General features: G+C 54.6%; 1 protein-coding gene and 1 non-coding gene across 2 annotated transcripts in view; both read left to right on the plus strand.

The window, feature by feature from the left end:
- PDZRN3 (PDZ domain containing ring finger 3) overlaps positions 1 to 6,414 on the plus strand; it is a 106,579-nt gene extending 100,165 nt beyond the window's left edge. The window contains exons 7-10 of the mRNA XM_028132138.2: positions 651 to 713; positions 1,892 to 1,993; positions 3,133 to 3,249; positions 4,126 to 6,414. Of these exons, the coding sequence (XP_027987939.2) occupies positions 651 to 713; positions 1,892 to 1,993; positions 3,133 to 3,249; positions 4,126 to 5,583 (1,740 nt within the window). The 3' untranslated portion in view covers positions 5,584 to 6,414. The remainder of the gene's footprint in view (positions 1 to 650; positions 714 to 1,891; positions 1,994 to 3,132; positions 3,250 to 4,125) is intronic.
- LOC114228647 (small nucleolar RNA SNORA67) lies at positions 2,561 to 2,699 on the plus strand. Its single transcript, XR_003614777.2, has one exon. It is a non-coding gene; the product is annotated as a small nucleolar RNA SNORA67 (small nucleolar RNA).
- Positions 6,415 to 17,671: the final 11,257 nt, after the last annotated feature.

Raw genomic sequence — 17,671 nt, forward strand, 5'->3', positions numbered from 1 at the left:
GGGGTCTCTTTCCCACAGTCAGTCCTCGTGTCTCAAGTACTAGTATACTTCGGTTTTTTTGTTTGTTTGTTTTTGTGGAGTTTTTCTGAGTTTTGTTTTTAATATATTTTTATTGATTTCAGAGAGGAGGGGAGAGGGAGAGGGAGAGATAGAAACATCAATGATGAGGGAGAATCATTGATCGGCTGCCTCCTGCACGTCCCCCCACCAGGGATGGAACCCACAATCCGGGCATGTGCCCTTGACTGGAATTGAACCCAGGACCCTTCAGTCCACAGGCCGACGCTCTATCCACTGAGCCAGACCACTTCAGTTTTAAAGTCATTTTCCAAAATGTATTAGAAACGTTTGGTAAAGTAATCGAGGCACGGTTGCTAGTCACCGTAGCGATTTTCATTTCTATGCAGCCAGAGTCCGCTGGGCCTCACGTCCCCGAGGCCGGCAGGGCCCGGACACAGGGCTGCGGGGCAGGGGTGCCAGGCAGGGACCGGAGGACACGCCCTGGAAAGTGCTTGGAGACGTGGATCGACCCATGTTTGCTCCCTTGCGTCACGCGGGCCCTGTTTAGGCACGAGCCTGGCTGTGTTGGCGCCTGCCTTCGGGCAGGGCCATTATTGTGTCCGTGCTGAGACGGTCACTGTTTTTTCCAGATCGACCCCAACAGTATCGCGGCCCAGGACGGGCGCATCCGGGAAGGCGACCGCATCATCCAGGTAGGTCGGTCTCGCCCCTGCCTGTCCGTGAAGATCAAACTGGGTGTGGTAACAGCTCAGGGTTAAAGGACGAGGGCCACAAGCCAGGGGTGTACGGAGGCCAGACGAGTGAACTTCGTGGGTGAAGCCCAGCCCTGGACAGTAAATGCACAGGGAGTCCTGAGGACAGAGAACTGCCTGTTCTGAAGCCCACCCCATCGAGAGGGCAGCACCCCGCACCCCAGCAGGAGCTAGCTCACCTGGTGCTCTGAGCTACCGTGTTTATATCTGTCGTGACATTCCTCACCGTGAGTGATTTTTGTCATTTCCCACTGCTTATTCGACATTCCTCAGACCTCAACCCAAACCTCGGCGGCTCAGGGACCCCCATCTGGTGGGGTGACCCCAAACCTTCAGGTCGGCTCAGCCTTCCTGTGGTTGCTGTGGGTTTCCAGCAGCATCTACCACTCAGCATGGCCCCCGTGGTCTCAGCCACCCCATTTCTCCTTGGTAATCGAGATCCACCACCCCAGCCGTGGAGTCAGCCCTCCGTGGGCCTGTGGGGCACAGGCGTAAGGAGTTGGTGGGAGGCTCACCTCCCAGCTCAGTGGGACCAGCCGTGTCCCCTGGAGGAATCGGCCACCCTGGGGCCGAAACCGCCAGACCAGCAGCGCCCCAAATTCTCAGGACAAGAAGCCGAACCCCTGCGGGAGGGTTCCCAGGGGTGATGGTGAGAGAGCACCTCCCCCTGACCGTCTGCCCTGCCTGAGGCTGGGACCCTCGCCAGACCCCCCTTTATCGCCCCATTTCCTTCTCTGCCCTCAGCTTCCATAACGTTCCCATCAGACCTGCCACTGCTGCGTCTCCCGTGTTAGCCTAAAACACCTGTGATAACCCTTCACCCTTCCCCTGTACTCCTGCCCGAGTCTCACGTCTGAGTCAGTTGCTCACGTGTTCCTCTTCATGCGCTCCGTTCACATGGCCTCCACGGTGCCCTGGCCTTGGACACCGGGGCTCCGTCCTGGGCCAGCCGCTGCATCCGTCCAGGCAGGGCCCCTGAGAATGAGCATTCTCCCCGAGCTCCGCGGACCTTCCGTGTTCTAGCCCCAAGCGGGTAACAGATGGAGTAGCGCAGCGTGATTCTGCGTGATCTACTTCTGCGTTTGTCCACCCTCCACCCTCTCTCTCTTTTTTTTAAGATTAACGGGCTAGAGGTACGGAACCGCGAAGAGGCCGTGGCCCTTCTAACCAGCGAGGAAAACAAGAACTTCTCCTTGCTCATCGCACGGCCCGAGCTCCAGGTGAGTCCGCTTCCTGAGCACAAGGCGGGGCCTGCATTTCTAAACCAAAAACCGGAGTCCCTGTCCCTGCAGAACACGGCCCCGGGATCGGGTCCAAACTTGAAGACCCCGTGCCCTGGAAAGGAAATCTCACTGTGAGACTCAGAATCTGAGTCCACCGTTGACAGAGGGTGCTGGCAGCCACCCTGGCAGTTGCACCGAGGGCCCAGCAGGCGCCTTAACGCAGGGATTGGAAAGAGGGAGAAGAGGAAAACGTGGAATGGAAGACACCAGGGTCACGGCCTTCAAGATGTTAGAGGTCAAGACCTGACCAAGGTCCCCCCTAGCGCTGTGTCTCAGTCACAACTGCAGGGGGAGCACCGCGTGTGCCCGGATGTAAGATATTGCCCTGGCGCCTGGAAATTTGCCGAGAGGGTAGATGGCAGGTGCTCTGACCACACAAAAAAGTGACTGTGAGGTGACGTTAATTAGCTCGACTACTGTAATGATTTTACTGCGTTTATCCAATCATGATGTCTCCCTTAAACATAGAACAATTTTTATTTTATTTTATTTTTTAATGAAAGACCCCAAGGTGATTCTTTGTCCAAGGGGCTTAATGCGGCCTCTTCAGGAAAGGAGCAAATTGGAATAAACTCTGGCTTCAGGGTGTCAGCGGAGAAGGTGATGCTTAAATTCCTTGGCCTTCCTTTGGCTGCCTACATGTAAAATAGAGAGAGAGAGAAACATTGGTCGACAGACTTTTTGTTAAAAGATATAAAAGGCCAGATTTGGCACCTGGGCTGCCCTTCCCTGAGGAGTCTGCCCTTCCCTGGACAAGGAAGAGGGGTGGCCGCTGCTTGTGTGGGGCCGGCAGGCAGGACGCAGGGCTTGCTGGACCCGGCCCTGCACCGCGGCCTGAAAATAGCTGATGTGAGAGAAGGGGTTCCACCCTGCAAAATGTTACAGCAGACAGTGGGGACCCCCCGCACCCCAGACATGGGGTGAGGCAGCGCGTTTCCTGGAATATAGCAAACAGGCAGACTGCCCCGGAAATGTTTTTCCCCAAGGAAGTGTATTTTCTTAAAAAATATGAATGAATTAAATGAGAGCAAGGGGACTCTCCTCTGAGGCGTGTGTTGGCTGCCGCTTTTCCCCAGCTGGACGAGGGCTGGATGGACGACGACCGGAACGACTTTCTGGACGACCTGCACATGGACATGCTGGAGGAGCAGCACCACCAGGCCATGCAGTTCACGGCCAGCGCGCTGCAGCAGGTAAGGCCCAGCTGCCCTCGCTGCCCTCGCCCGGCCTAGCACAGCCCTCGCCTGACCACGCCCAGCCCTCGCCAGGCCACGCCCAGCCCACACCCGACCACGCCCAGCCCTCACCCGACCACGCCCAGCCCTCACCCGACCACGCCCAGCCCTCGCCAAGCCACGCCCAGCCTAGCACAGCCCTCGCCTGACCACGCCCAGCCCTCGCCAGGCCACGCCCAGCCCTCGCCAAGCCACGCCCAGCCTAGCACAGCCCTCGCCCGGCCACGCCCAGCCATGCCCAGCCATCACCAACCTAGCCCCGCCCTCGCCAGCCTTGCGGGCGGCCCAGCGGCAGGAAACCGCTCCCGGTCTCCCTGAGAAGCTAACTAAGGTCCACGGGAGACCCCAACTGGGAGGCAGCAGGAAAGCCGCGCTTGCCCTTCTGGCCCCCAGGGAAGCGCTGCTCTGCACTCAGAGAACTGGGAAGGGACCGCTGACCTTCCACGTTAGCGGAGAAAGCACCTGTGGGGGCGGCATTGATGCAGAGCAGAGACATGGCCACGTTTTCAAAAGCGAAGCCCTTCCCCGTTTAACCTGAGCTGCCCCTGGCCCGTCTATGCCACCACCACTGTCCCGCACACCCCACTGACCAGGAGCTAGAGGTGGCCCTGCGCTCTGGGTCATTCATCCAGGCCAGGCGGCTGTCACCTCACTTTTCCGGCGGCATCAGTGGTCGCCCAGGTAGGTCTGGCTAATGCCCAGGCCCCGTCCTCGTCCTCACCTGTGCCGAGTGGTGGAGGCCCGCCCCACCGCAGAGCCTTGTCCTGCAGGAAGAGGCCACAGGTCGCTGCCCCCAGGCCCCTCGCCGTGACCGGTGGTTGTTGTTTTGTGCAGAAGAAGCATGAGGAAGACGGGGGGACCACGGACACCGCCACCATCCTGTCCACCCAGCACGAGAAGGACAGCGGCGTGGGCCGCACGGACGAGAGCACACGCAACGACGAGAGCTCGGAGCAGGAGAACAACGGCGACGAGGCGCCCGGGTCGGCCGCGCTGGCCGGGCAGAGGACACGCACGGGCAGCCAGGACACGCTGGGCAGCGGCGACCTGCCCTTCAGCGGAGAGTCCTTGCTCTGGGCCGACTGCGCCGACGATGCAGAGTGTGAGAGCTTCCGCCAGCTGCTGGAGCTCAAGTGCCCGGGGCGCAGCGTCCCCGAGAGCACAGATGGGGAGCTGGGGCTGCTGGACGCGGAGCTGCTGGAGCTGAGGTGCCCGGGGCGGGGCGCGGGCAGGGGCGCCCCCGAGAGCGTGGACAGGGAGCTGGAGCTGCTCAACGCCGAGCTGCGCAGCATCGAGCTCGAATGTCTGAGCGTCGTGCGCGCGCACCGGGCTCGGCAGCTGCGCGAGGCCTGGACGCTGCACCCCGGTGGCTTCCGCGGCTGCGACACGGAGGCGGATGGACGCCGTCACGAGCTCTCCGACATCACCGAGCTCCCCGAGAAGTCGGACAAGGACAGTTCAAGCGCCTACAACACCGGGGAGAGCTGCCGGAGCACCCCGCTCGCCCTGGACATGTCCCCCGACAGCTCCCTGAGGAGAGGGGCCGAGGCGACCACAGGGGCCTGCGGGCCATCGCCAGAGAGTCCACTCCGCATCACGGAGGAGGCGGACCTGCGCGGGGCCCCGCAGAGCCCTGAGCGCAGCCCAGGGGATGGCCCCAGCCCCGCACCCCCCACGCACGCGCACGCGCCCCACAAGCTGGCCCACATCCCGGCGCACGCGCGGCGCTACCGCAGCTACATGCAGCTGGTGCAGCAGAAGTCGGCTGTGGAGTACGCGCACAGCCAAGTGAGCCTGCTGGGGGTGTGCAAGGACCTGGGCCCCGCCGGCCCGCCCGAGCCCCGCACGGAGTGGAAGGTGAAGGTGCGCAGCGACGGCTCCCGCTACATCACCAAGAGGCCAGTGCGCGACCGCCTGCTGCGGGAGCGCGCGCTGCGCATCCGCGAGGAGCGCAGTGGGGTCACCACGGACGACGACGCGGCCAGCGACATGAAGCTGGGCCGCTACTGGAGCCGCGAGGAGCGCAAGCAGCACGTGGCGCGCGCCAGGGAGCAGAGGCGGCGGCGCGCGCTCCTGCTGCAGAGCCGGCTGGACGGCCCCCGGGAGCAGCCCGCCGACGAGGACAGGAGGGAGGTGAGCATCCTTGAGCTGAGCCACAAGAAGATGATGAAGAGGAGGAACAAGAAGATTCTGGATAACTGGATGACGATCCAGGAGCTCCTGACCCATGGCACCAAGTCCCCAGATGGCACCAGAGTGTACAATTCCTTCCTCTCCGTGACGACTGTCTAAGCGTCATGTATATAGACAGCGCTACCGTTGGGGTAGAGAACCCTGCCTCGTTCAATGTGGCAAGTCTCTGTAAGATAAGATCATGTGTATAGTCCACCTCCGCACTTCCGGGGAGAGGGCTCTGTTTTAAGTGGAGAAAAGCCACCCGGAAACTATCTTGGGAGGCAATATTGACCAACAGGGCCTTTCTCAAATAGCAAGGGTACTTTTTTACTTGTGACCTTTTACATAAAGTGCTTAAATTTCAAAAAGGTCTTTTTGAGCATACTTTTCACAGGATAATGTGTTTAAACTATATTCATATGGAAAAAGTTACACGTGCTTTTTTTTTCCTGCCGAAAATACAACTACCATTATGTATTTTTTAATGGAATCCTATTTTATAATGTTACTTTCCTGAATGTGTTTCCTATGAGTGACCATTAATATATTATTTAGGTCAGGGCTTCAGCTCAAAACCACCCAACCGGTTAATGATTGAATACACATAACCAAACCAGCCGTGTGTTTAAATGTATGTTTCAACTGTAAACATGTTTCTGGTTAAAGTTCCCAGGCGAGCGTCGAGGTGTAAGCAGAAAGCTAAGTATGGTGCAGCTTTACGGAAGCTTAGAGCAGGTTTGCAAATACTGCAGCCGGTGGGGAGAAGGTACGCCCACAGGGGAGTCGAGGATGGAGACGGTGTGTGGACTTTTTAAGTGCTCTCCTCGCAGACCTTTTTCTGTGTAGATTTGAAAGGACAGACTCTTTTTACAGGCAAGTTCACAAAGTCATGCTTACTCACAAACGTTAAGGAAAATGAAGTTAAAATAAATTATTTTCTATTTGATATGTTTTGAAGTGATTTCTCGTTTTTGAAGTGGTGCCTCTAAAATAAAAGCCCTTTGCAGTGTTGATTTTTTTCCCCTTCATTGTATTACCTGCTGCTTCTCGGATCGTTAAACCCTTCCTTCCGCCGATATAAACCCAAGGTCTGTCGGCGAAAAGTAAGGAATCAAACTCACCGTGTAACCCTGCTTGCCGGCAGTCTGTCTTGCAGAAAGCCTCCACATGACCCCGTCTCCTACAAACAGGAATAACTATAAACACATTTAGGGGTCAAGGTCATGCTCACGATGAACTCTCTGGTGGACTGCCACCATCCCTGCCTGGCGGTGGTCATTAACGTCGGCGGTGAGGAGGCCCACCCTCCCGTTTCTAAGGTGCGTCTGAAAACCACACACCATGTCCATAGAAGAGCCAGGGTCACCAACGTGGGTGGGCGTCCACACTGCTATCTTTCAGGACCCTAATGTTCACCACAGGCATCCTTTGCCACGATGCCACGCGTCTCGGGCATAGATTCCTCCCACAGAACCTATTCCAACCCAAACTCCTCTCCTTTGGGGCCAGTGAGCCTCGTTAGTCACACTTGCAATAGACGCACTTGATGAAGGTAAGAAACTGGAATACTCACGCTCACGATGAAGCCGTCTGCCCATCACTTCTTTCAGGACCGGCCGGGCAGAGAGAATCCGTTCTTCTGCTCAGCCCTCCGGAGAGAAGCCCCTGCAGGTGGAGTGCCGGGCCAGGTTTCGGCGTCTCCAGGTGAGCTTCCAGCACAGCTCCCGCCCAGCCTCCCAGCGCATGCCCTGTCTCCCAGGGAACAGACACCCCTCGATGAACTATACAGCGCTGCCGGGCACACAGCGGGTCGGTGTCTTTAGGGAAATAGCTCTGCTCCCCTCGCACCCTCATTAAAGGTGGGGGAGGGGTACACCATGGCCAGACGGACACAGTTCCCACCTCCCTGAGCGGGCAGCTTCGGGGTCAGGCAGAGGGGCTGCTCACCAGCGCTCCCCGTGATTCTCTGGATTAGGGGGTCCCCTGTGCCGCTCATGACAGGGCGGAGGGAGATAAAGCCAACATACGTGTCCGTCCAATGCCAGGTCCTCCCACGCAGACTTGTTTTTAAATCGCTTGGTCATGTAACTAACGTTCGGTCGTAATTGGCAATGCAATGCGAGGGTTTCCCCGAATCTAATTTAGCAAATCAACTCCTGAAAGAAATCGGAAGAGACCTCAGAAGTCATCGTTTTATGAATAGCAGGAAACTCAAGGAGACGAAGAAATGTAAGAAACGTGGGTCATTAATGAGCCCCCAGGATTGGAGAGAAATCCGCTCCTAACGAGTGTCACCTGCAGCCTCGCCTCCCCGCCTCCCATCAGTCCTTGGCTGTGATTAACCACTGTCTTTGGTTAACGGCCTTAAGAGACAATTGGGGAGGAGCGGGGGGACTCAGCCACAACACCTGTTTCTCTTGTGGCCTAGGGAAGGTGGGACCCAGGTCTCCAGAGAAGAAAAGTCACTTCTTTCAACCTGCGACGGCAGGACCCTTCCCTTCATCTAATTCCGCTTGGCCTGTGCTGCTCCCCTGAGCACCTGGCGTGCTTGCGAGTCCGTTCAGGCTCAGAGCCGCTGTGGGGGCAGCTGCGTCCCATTTCCAGTCTCGGTCCCTGGAGGACACGTGCTCACCCCCGGGGACACAGGCACAGCCATCCACGCTGAGTCCCCTTCCCACCCGTCCATCCTCCCTCTCGTTTATTTCCGTTGCATGGAATTGAGTTTGCAAAAGTCAAACCCCCTGGGATCCAGCCAGACTCGCGTGAGACACCAGGAAGCTGTGACTTTTCACAGTGAGAAGGCACTTGGGGGGGCAGCTCAGGGAGAAGGGGCTTCCGCGCGCCGGTCTGCTAGACGTACAGGTGCCCCAGGTGCCCGCGGGTCACGTCCCAGCAGCCTGTGCACCTCGTTAGCTCCCCTCACCTCCTCCAGGCTCCCAGCAACCGGAAGCTCTCACCTCTCCCCAGGGGACCGCTGGGTGGCACTTGGCATTCAGGTAGGAGAAGGGGACCCCCCCCCCCCCGGCCGCTTCCCTCACCTTCCGGAGCCACTGTTCTGCCATTTCCCTCCGGACTGGTTCCGTTTTCTGCTTTAATGCCCAGCACTACCTCCTGGGCCCTCTCTTTTCCTAACGCCGCCTGCCATCGAGACTCAAATAGTAAAATACGCAGGACCGGCCATGTTACCAAGTCATCATTTATGAATCCAGCTCGATTCATTTGTTTAGTCAGATGTAAAGGGCAATAAAAAGCGATTGACTAAGAACAATTAAAACAGTAAAAGTAAATTGTTTGTGTCCATTAAAACCTGCTGAGGCCGTCAGTGGAAAATTGTGGGCCTCAATGTGAAAATTAAAACTATTGATTTTCCCCGAATGTATGTGAATAGCAGAGTTCTAATTTGTTTTGTTGTTTTTTTTTACTGGCTGCAAAGCCCCTGGGGTCACAGCGAAGGTAGGCCTTCAATAAGCTCTTTTGGTGGAGTTAATAAAGATTTGGAAAGACAAATATGATAAGAAACGGCCGAGATGTTTCAGGGGGAGAATGAATGTGTCTGAGCGGCACCATGCCCAGGCTCATACTTTGTAATTTATTGCATTTTGGGGCTGAAAATGGAAAATCAACTGCAGAATATATGATCTTCATAAGCTGAATTTTTAGGGCTTTGGCTTAATTTATGTGAGTGAGAGGTTTTTTTTATTATTGTCATTTTATGTTTTTATGTGCCACACTAAATCTTGTATTCCACGAACTGTTACTTTTTTAGTGTTCAATTAAAACGCCGACATAAAAGGAATTCACGTGGACAGATCTTTAGCCGTGAGAGGAAACTTGGGGGGAACCCTCTGGCTCAAAGGAGGAGGTTCAATCAGGAGACGTGTGGTTGGAATTAAAAAGCTGTGAAAACAGCATAACATGAAGGTGTCGTGGTATCGGGTTGGACATGAGCTGGTATTAGGTTTACATTATTAATAAATGAGAATGCAAACTGTTATACTTCTCTAGAGACCTGGGTTTGAACTTACTGTATAACAGTAATTAAGTGAATGATCAATAAGCAGAAATCAGACTTTCTTTTAATCTTTACACATGTCAGGCATGGTGTTCAAACAAGGGTGGATAAAGTTAGAGAATACGGCTGCCCTTGGAATATGACATTGAAAATTACAATTACTATTGCAATTTTGGTGTTATCTAAACTTGACTCCCAGACACTGATGTTTAATAAGAGAAAAAAGTTTCAAACAAGTAGTTTCTTTGTTCCCTTCTTGGGAGACTTTTGTTTCATTCTTCACCCCCATTCCCACCACAGGAGTTTTCTAAAGAGACTATAGTTTACCTGCAGAAAATGCTGTGGTTTCTGAACATTTCTTCTTTTTTCTCTTTAATTTTATTTCCCGGCAGTATTGAGGTGTACTCGACCGATGCAAATTGTATATATTCAAGGTGTACAACATGATGATTTGCTATCCATATACATTGTGAAATGATCAGACAATCAAATTAATTAATACATCCTTCACCTCACATCGGTACCACTGTGTGTATGTGTGTGGTAATAACACTTAAGATCTACTCTCTGGCCCTAGCCCAGTGGTCGGCAAACCGAGGCTCGCGAGCCACATGCGGCTCTTTGGCCCCTTGAGTGTGGCTCTTCCACAAAAGACCACGGCCTGGGCGAGTCTATTTTGAAGAAGTGGCGTTAGAAGAAGTTTCAGTTTAAAAAATTTGGTTCTCAAAAGAAATTTCAATCGTTGTCCTGTTGATATTTGGCTCTGTTGACTAATGAGTTTGCCGACCACTGCCCTAGCCGGTTTGGCTCAGTGGATAGAGCGCCGGCCTGCGAACTGAAGGGTCCCAGGTTCGATTCTGGTCAAGGGCACATGCCCAGGTTGCTGGCTTGATCCCCAGTAGGGAGCATGCAGGAGGCAGCCAATCAATGATTCTCTCTCATCATTGATGTTTCTATCTCTTTCTCTTTCTCCCTTCCTCTCTGAAATCAACAATAAATATTTTTTAAAATCTACTCTTTTAGCAAATGTCAAATATACAGCTCAGAATCATTAACTAGAGTCACCCCACTACATCAGACCCTCGCAACGTATTCACATCGCATAACTGAGCCTCTGACCAACTCCCTCCACCCCACCCTCCAGCCCCTGGCAGCCTCCATTCTACTCTCTTCTTCTATGATTGGAACTTCTTTTCAGATTCCACGTGGGAACAACATCATACTGAATTCACCTTCCTGTGTCTGCCTTATTTCACTCAGCTTCACATCCTCGACGTTCATCCATGTTGTTTCAAATGGCAGAACCTCCTTCTTTGTGAAGACGGAACCCTTTGCCATCGCGTGTGTAAACCACATCACAACGCTGCTGCAGTATCCACAGCAGCTGGGACGTGGACAGCACCTGGGCGCTTGCTGCTCCTGGCTGAGACTCAGACGTGGGCCAGCTGGGCACGCACACTGTCTCCCAGGGCGATGCCACGGCGTTGCCTGCAGATATTCGGGGGGAGGGGTCCGCAGGGTAGGATGTGCGGCTTAAGGAAGCGCTGCAGGTGCCCTGGGTGGGCAGCCTCAGGACCACCCAGGGCACAGCCTCCAGAACAAAGATGCTGAAATCTTGGGGATCAGGAATCTTTGAGAATCTGCTCAGAAGGATATACATATTTTCTGTTTGTTTGTTTGTTTGCTGGAAAAAGCCTGCCTGTTACAGTCTTAGATGAAGAATTCCTGCTACTTTTTTAAAAAAAAAATAGGGCTGGGGGAGTTTCACCTGGAAACAGAATTAAGCAGAGAATCACCCAGCTCCCCCTGCGGGGCCTTTGACTGGTCCTCCAGGGCTAACGCAGCCTGAGAGCTGAGGTGCTGTGACCCGGTGACCCCCGGCTGGTGTCCGGATGCCAGCGACGCCAGGTGAGCGGTGCCCGGGGTGCGGGCTCCTGGGTTCTGCACCGCAGCCCCTCTCCTGATAGGCCGGCGTGGCGGTAATTCTGACCTTACTCGGGGAAGCTGACTCCTGCGCCATTTAAACTGGTGAATGGCGAGGAGGGGTTGGAGTGCTGGGGATGGAGAGATTTATCCCGTGCCCAGTGCAGGGACTCCATCCCATGACCCTGCCAGCTCTGGTGTCTAAGTGGATTTAGGTTTTCACTCGTTCTTGAATTTGAAATAGGAAAAACTACGAGCGTGGGAGTTAGAACAGATGTGCTTTAAAGACATACAGGCTGCTTTTGCTCTTTGGCTCTCATTTTTCTTAACCATGCCCGGCCTGCAGCACCCAGGTACCTCCTGCAGTTTCCAGTGGGGGCGGGGACATCCCGGCCAGGTGGGAAAATAACGAAATCTAACAATCTTCTCATCTTTGTGGTGGATATTGTAATGATTTTTTTTGCTTTGTTTTTTACTCTACACCATAGTAATTGGTTCCAGAATTCTTGGGCAGTGTTAACCTTTAGGAGTTTGGATGCTCCCAGGACCACAGAAAGCACCCACTCCCATGGGAACACGAGCTCTGTGGAGGTTTGTGTAAGCGCCACGCTCCCGAGTGAGCACCAGGCCCCCAGCAGCTGCAGTTGGGTGGAACCCTGGAATGGGGCCTCCACAGCCAAGAACCTGGGCTACGTCGGGCTCCGTGCGATCCGGGCAGTGCCCGCTGGGCACCGTCATCCACGAGGGGGCACGTGTTCTCCCTGGTTTCGGGGAAAAACGCTCTACTTCCCCATAAACCAGCTGGCGGGCGGGCCCATCTGCCCGGGGACAGGTGGTGGCAAGGCTTCCTAACCCTATTAGGACGACCTTGGACGACCTTGGAGATGAGGAACCAGCCCGCTCAGGCCGGTGGACACGCTGATACACTGGAAGTGACATGAAAGCCTTGTGGGCCGCTCGGGGGGAGGTGTCTGTAGTTAAAACAGCGCTTGAGGAAAAAGCCGAGACCGTTCAAGGAAATCCACGGGCAAATATTTGCAGGAAAACAGCCACGGCTGGACCCGGAGACTTGAAAGGGTGGTGGCTGGCGTTCCCGTCCCGAAGCTAAAGACGGGGAGCCCCAGGCCAGCACCTCCCCGTCTGAGACGCCCCTCTCACGGCGCTTGGAGAACGCTCACCGCCGCGGACGCTCAAGGTACTGCTTTCCCTTTGATTTTTTTTTTAACTGCAGTTTTGATTCATGACAAACATATTGATGTTTGGTTCTGAGGTGCGGGTGCTTCCCCGTTCTTTCCCCGTGAAGTCTGGACCGAGGCAGCAAACAAAATCTAATTAGCCCTTTTGAAGTTGCCCCAAACCCCAGTTCTTTCTAAGCGCCCCGCCCCCCTTTTCCTAGTCTAACATGAAGTGTGTGGTCTCTTCTGGCTGTGAGAGTTTTTTCATTATGTGTATGTTCAAAAGCAGTTGGCATGTGATGCATATGGAAACATTTAGGGGGGAAGTAGACTCGTGCCAGCAATTTACATTGAATTATATAAAAATAAATACATTGATGAGTAGAGCAGTGGATGCACCTGTGATAAAGCAAGACTAGCAAGATGTGAATCGTGGACGCGACATAGTGGGCACTCAGCAATTCACTTTTATGTGTGTGTGAGAATGTTTACAGGGAAATGCGGGGAGGGAAAAAGAGCAGGTCTCTGTCATGTAGGTTTCTTCCTCGGATGAAACCCAGGCTCTTCATGCTATGAAAGTCCTGATGTACCAGCAAGCTCGGGGGTGCTAATTACCTCTGAAGACTGGGGAAGTCCCAGGAAGCCTGGATTTGTTTCTCTTGGGTCTTTAATTTGTATATTGACAAACCTAAAAGCCCTGCTTTTTCTTAAAACATAAAAGTCATATACATGTACACCTTTTAGGAAAAAAGAGAAAAGAAACATCCCCTCGTACGTAACTCTTTCTTCCAATGACCCGCCTTCCCCTCTTCAGATCTCGCTGTATGTGCACCAACCACTCAGTTCGTTTATTTTTTTATCTCACAATAAATTTGGGACATCTTTCCACGGCACCACGCGTGGATCTTCCCCCGTTTCTTCTTAAGGTCTCCCTCGCTCTCCAGTTTCATGCATCTGCTGTCATTTATGTAACCAAATATTGGCTGATAGAGGCCTTAGGCCCTCGGTCGGCAAACTGCGGCTCGCGAGCCACATGCGGCTCTTTGGCCCCTTGAGTGTGGCCCTTCCACAAAAGACCACGGCCTGGGCGAGTCCATTTTGAAGAAGTGGCGTTAGAAGAAGTTTAAGTTTAAAAATTTTGGCTCTCAAAAGAAACTTCAATCGTTGTCCTGTTGATATTTGGCTCTGCTGACTGATGAATTTGCCGACCACTGCCTTAGGCTGCTTCTGCTGCCATAACACAGCAGCATGGGAGGGGCAGGGGGTGCTGAAAACACAGTTATTGCTCCCCGTTCTGGAGGCTGGGAGTCTGAGATGCAGGTGCCGGCGGACCTGGGGGCGGTGAGCCCTCTCCCTGGCTGCGGACAGCTGGCCGCCTTCTCCCTGTGTTCTCACCCGCCTTCCCTTGGTGCCCGTGGGCAGGCAGAACACTCGAGTCTCTTCCTCTTCCAGCCAGGACACCGTGCGAGGGGGCTGAGGGCCCTCCGTGTGACCTCATTTAACCTTGATCACTTCCCGCCCCACCTCCAGACACGGAGACAGTAGAGGCAGAGCTGTCTGGGGACTCTGGGGCCGCAATCCAGTCTCCAACAGGACACATGCAAGTGGTTTCACACGTGGGGCCGCCATCCGCAAGTCTGCCGTCAATGCCCGTGCCCGGGGGAGCAGCGCTGCCGGCTGGCAGGTTATCCGTGTTCAAAAATGGGTAAAACTTATCGGTCTGTTTGAGCCAATCAGGTTAACTGTTCTGTCTTTCCCACACGTGGCCCACACCCACATCCTCCCAGCCCAGCCTTTCACACCTACTAGGCCAGTGGTCGGCAAACTATGGCTCGCGAGACACATGCGGCTCTTTGGCCCCTTACCCTAATTAAGTTAATAACTATGTACCTACCTATATAGTTTAAGTTTAAAAAAATTGGCTCTCAGAAGAAATTTAAATCATTGTACTGTTGATATTTGGCTCTGTTGACTAATGAGTTTGCCGAACAATGTGCTAGGCGGACCGCTGACACGTGTTGGATCCATTTGTCTTTCTTTGATCATTCGTGGTTACACGTTATTCCATTTAAATGTTTTTCGTGTTCTTATGGATCTAGCATTTTCCTCCGAGGACATCTGGCTTTTTTATGGGTTTCCAAGAAGGAAGGCGTTGTTGGTGACAAAGGGTGTAACCATCTCTCTTCACGTTGGCTTTTCCCCTTTTAGTCTTCGGTCTTGTTTTTATAGTTTTTTACCATATTGCCCCTGTGTGTTTTCTGGAGCCGTGTCAGTCTATTCATCGGAGTAGCTTTCTCCGAGCTGCTCCCTCCCTCGCCTGCCTGGTCTGTGCGGCCGGGGCCTCCTCTGTACCCACTGGTGCCCGGCGGTACCAGCTGTTAAATATTGGGACTCTCACCCCCGCCTGGAGCCATTGGAGCTGCTGACCCTGCAGAGAAGCCGCGGTCAGCTTTCTGTGGGAACCCACATTTAGACTCCGACTCCGGGTCCTTGTGTTACAGGGACAACGGGGGAGCGTCGGAATTCTCCACTATTTCACCGATGGGGCAGAGCTCCTCGCTGGAATCAGAGGAGTTCAGAATCACAGAAGGTCTGCCCTTGTCTGTGCTGATGGAGGGGCGCCCTGGGAGGCCAATCGGCCTGCGGCTGAGGCCCTCCTGGGGGGCGGTGGGTCCTGATGAAGTGAGGGGCTCGGTGGCCAGACAGCGTCCTGATTCCTGTCGCATCCAGGTCACGGCTCCTCGCCGGCCTCGGCGAGCAGAGAACATGTCCCACGGGAACAGCGCTTCTCCACCAGCGCCAGGTGGTCCCTCCCACAGAGCTGAGCTCGGAGGGGTAAGCAGACTCCTCCCATCCCTGCCCACCACGAGCACACCTGGACCTCACAGGCCGTGGTGTGACAGAGGAGGAGGCCCTCGCTGTCCTGTCACAGCAGCCGCCCAGCCCCAGGCCACGTGGCCCCTCTCAGTCACAGGGGCGGCGGCTGCAGGCGCTGGGGGAGCTCACGTGCTGCTGTCCTATTCCAGGGACCGGGGAGGGGGACGCCATGGGACCCCAGACACAGGGGCAGAGACACCGTGGGGCCCGCAGGAGCAGCGTGCATGGAGCCCCTGGCATCGCGGTTACGGTGTGACCCTGTCCTCAGGCGCATGACGTCTGGGCGTTCCCTTTCCATTCACGCCCATCGCGGGCTCCCCAGTAGACAGGATGTCTGATACTGGCCGTGAACTTCCAACTATTGGGATCTGGTGGGCAGAGGCCATATCTGCTGCTCAGCCCCCACGAGGCCAGGACAGCCTCACTCGTGGGCCAGGACAGCAAGCCCCGCTCCAGGTGTGAACGTGTTGGAGAGTGGGAATTTTTGAGCATGCTTCCAGAGAGGCCGTGGACTATGCCCCAGATAGAGTTGTCAGTGCTGACACCAGGCCAGGCCTTGAGATACGGTCTCATGGCCCCTTCCCAGCACGTAGCCTTCTTTCACAGAACACTGTCAGCTTTCTGAAGAACAGGATGACCCTGTGAATAACATGGTCGTCATTGGCATGATCCTGACATTGCTTGGGAAAAACTGTTTTGTCTTGGGTTACTTGTTCTGCAAAAACCGGATGTGGTTAATGTGCTTAAAAGCGGTCCTACACAAAGGGTCGCTGCTGCTCTCTGGTCTCCCTCCGTGGAGAATGACAGAGCAGTCGCCGGGTCACCCAGCCACCCGGCTAATAAAGGCTCCCTAAATTTAATTTGGTCTGGGCTCCAGTGGTCATTCACTGGCATCCGCTCCACAACAAACGCTCACGTCTGCTTACAACTCACTGTGAAGTCAGCACAGCTTGACCGCGTTCAGATCAAACCGTCAGACCAAGGGAATTCAAAAGCGCCGTTTAACGGGAAGTTGAGGCTGCGTTGTTTTGCTGAAATTGACCTGGGCTCTGAGTGCCAGGGTCAGTTTGGTGGCTCTGGGCCCTGAGCCGGGCACTCCACCCCTCAGCCGTGCTCTGCTCACGACCAGGCGACCTCTGCCCCACGGGGGCCCAGGGCTCGCGTGGGCCTTTATTTGGCACCAACAGTTTTCCTCTGGAATCTACCGTTACCCTGTCTCCCTAACCTGGGAGCACGGAAGCTACGCTGACTGGTGCCAATATGGTCACACGCTTAACAGCGCAGGGGGACCCCATGTCAGTGCTTGGTCCCCCGGGTAGTTTTTAAGATTTTCATAGAATTTAAGGCGAGAGTAACGTCAAGTGCTTATAGAGAACCTGTGGGCCCTGAGCCTCCGTCCTGGGCGAGAAGCATGTTCTGGTCTCTCGTGGGAACAGACCCTGCTTTCCCCAGGCTCTCGAGGGAGACGCAGGAAGCTCCCTCTGGGCAGAGGGGTGTGCTGACGGCCAGACTCCTCAGATAAAGGAAGGCCTTTCTAGTAAAAGCCCCGCCGCCCCCCCACCCCCGGCTGGGGGCACGTGTGAGCTTCCGAGGGCTGTCCAGGGTGCACTGCGGCATTCCCTTGGTGCAGACCTGCTCTGCGCGGGGCTCCCGTTCCCCATCCCACCCGTCCTGTCGCTCACCCGCGACCACGTCGATCTCAACACCCTGCCCTGCTCTTGTGCGCGCGCGTTCACACCTTCTGCAAATCGAAGACAATTACGAGACCATTTGAAAACAATCACGCCTAAATGCAAATGCTTAAGTCTTATTAAGCTGTTAGCGTGTTGCTGAGTTATTTCCTTATGGTTAATTACTTCATTTCTTTATAGCTGCCCGGGACTGGGTGCCGGCGAGGCTCGTTCCTGCCGTTAGAAACCGCCCGGGGAGCCCACCGCCCCCGGCAAACTCTCCCCGCGCTTCCCGTTCTTCTTTGTTCGTGGCCAGTGGAGTTCTTCGATTTCATGTAGTTTTTGTTTTTAAATAAATATTTAGCTACGGGGATTGTGATGAAAAGCTCTTTACCGGCTTAATGAAGGATTTTTATGGGTCTCCATAACATCAGTGTCTTAATTACTACAAATGGGTAATAAACCCTTCCTCATACATGAGGATGGGGGACCCAGAGTGCGTGCCATTAGGAGCAATTGGATTCTCACTTGATAATTCGGTGAAAAAA

This window comes from Eptesicus fuscus, chromosome 18, assembly GCF_027574615.1.
Source record: "Eptesicus fuscus isolate TK198812 chromosome 18, DD_ASM_mEF_20220401, whole genome shotgun sequence".
In the NCBI taxonomy this organism is placed as follows: Eukaryota; Metazoa; Chordata; class Mammalia; order Chiroptera; family Vespertilionidae; genus Eptesicus; species Eptesicus fuscus.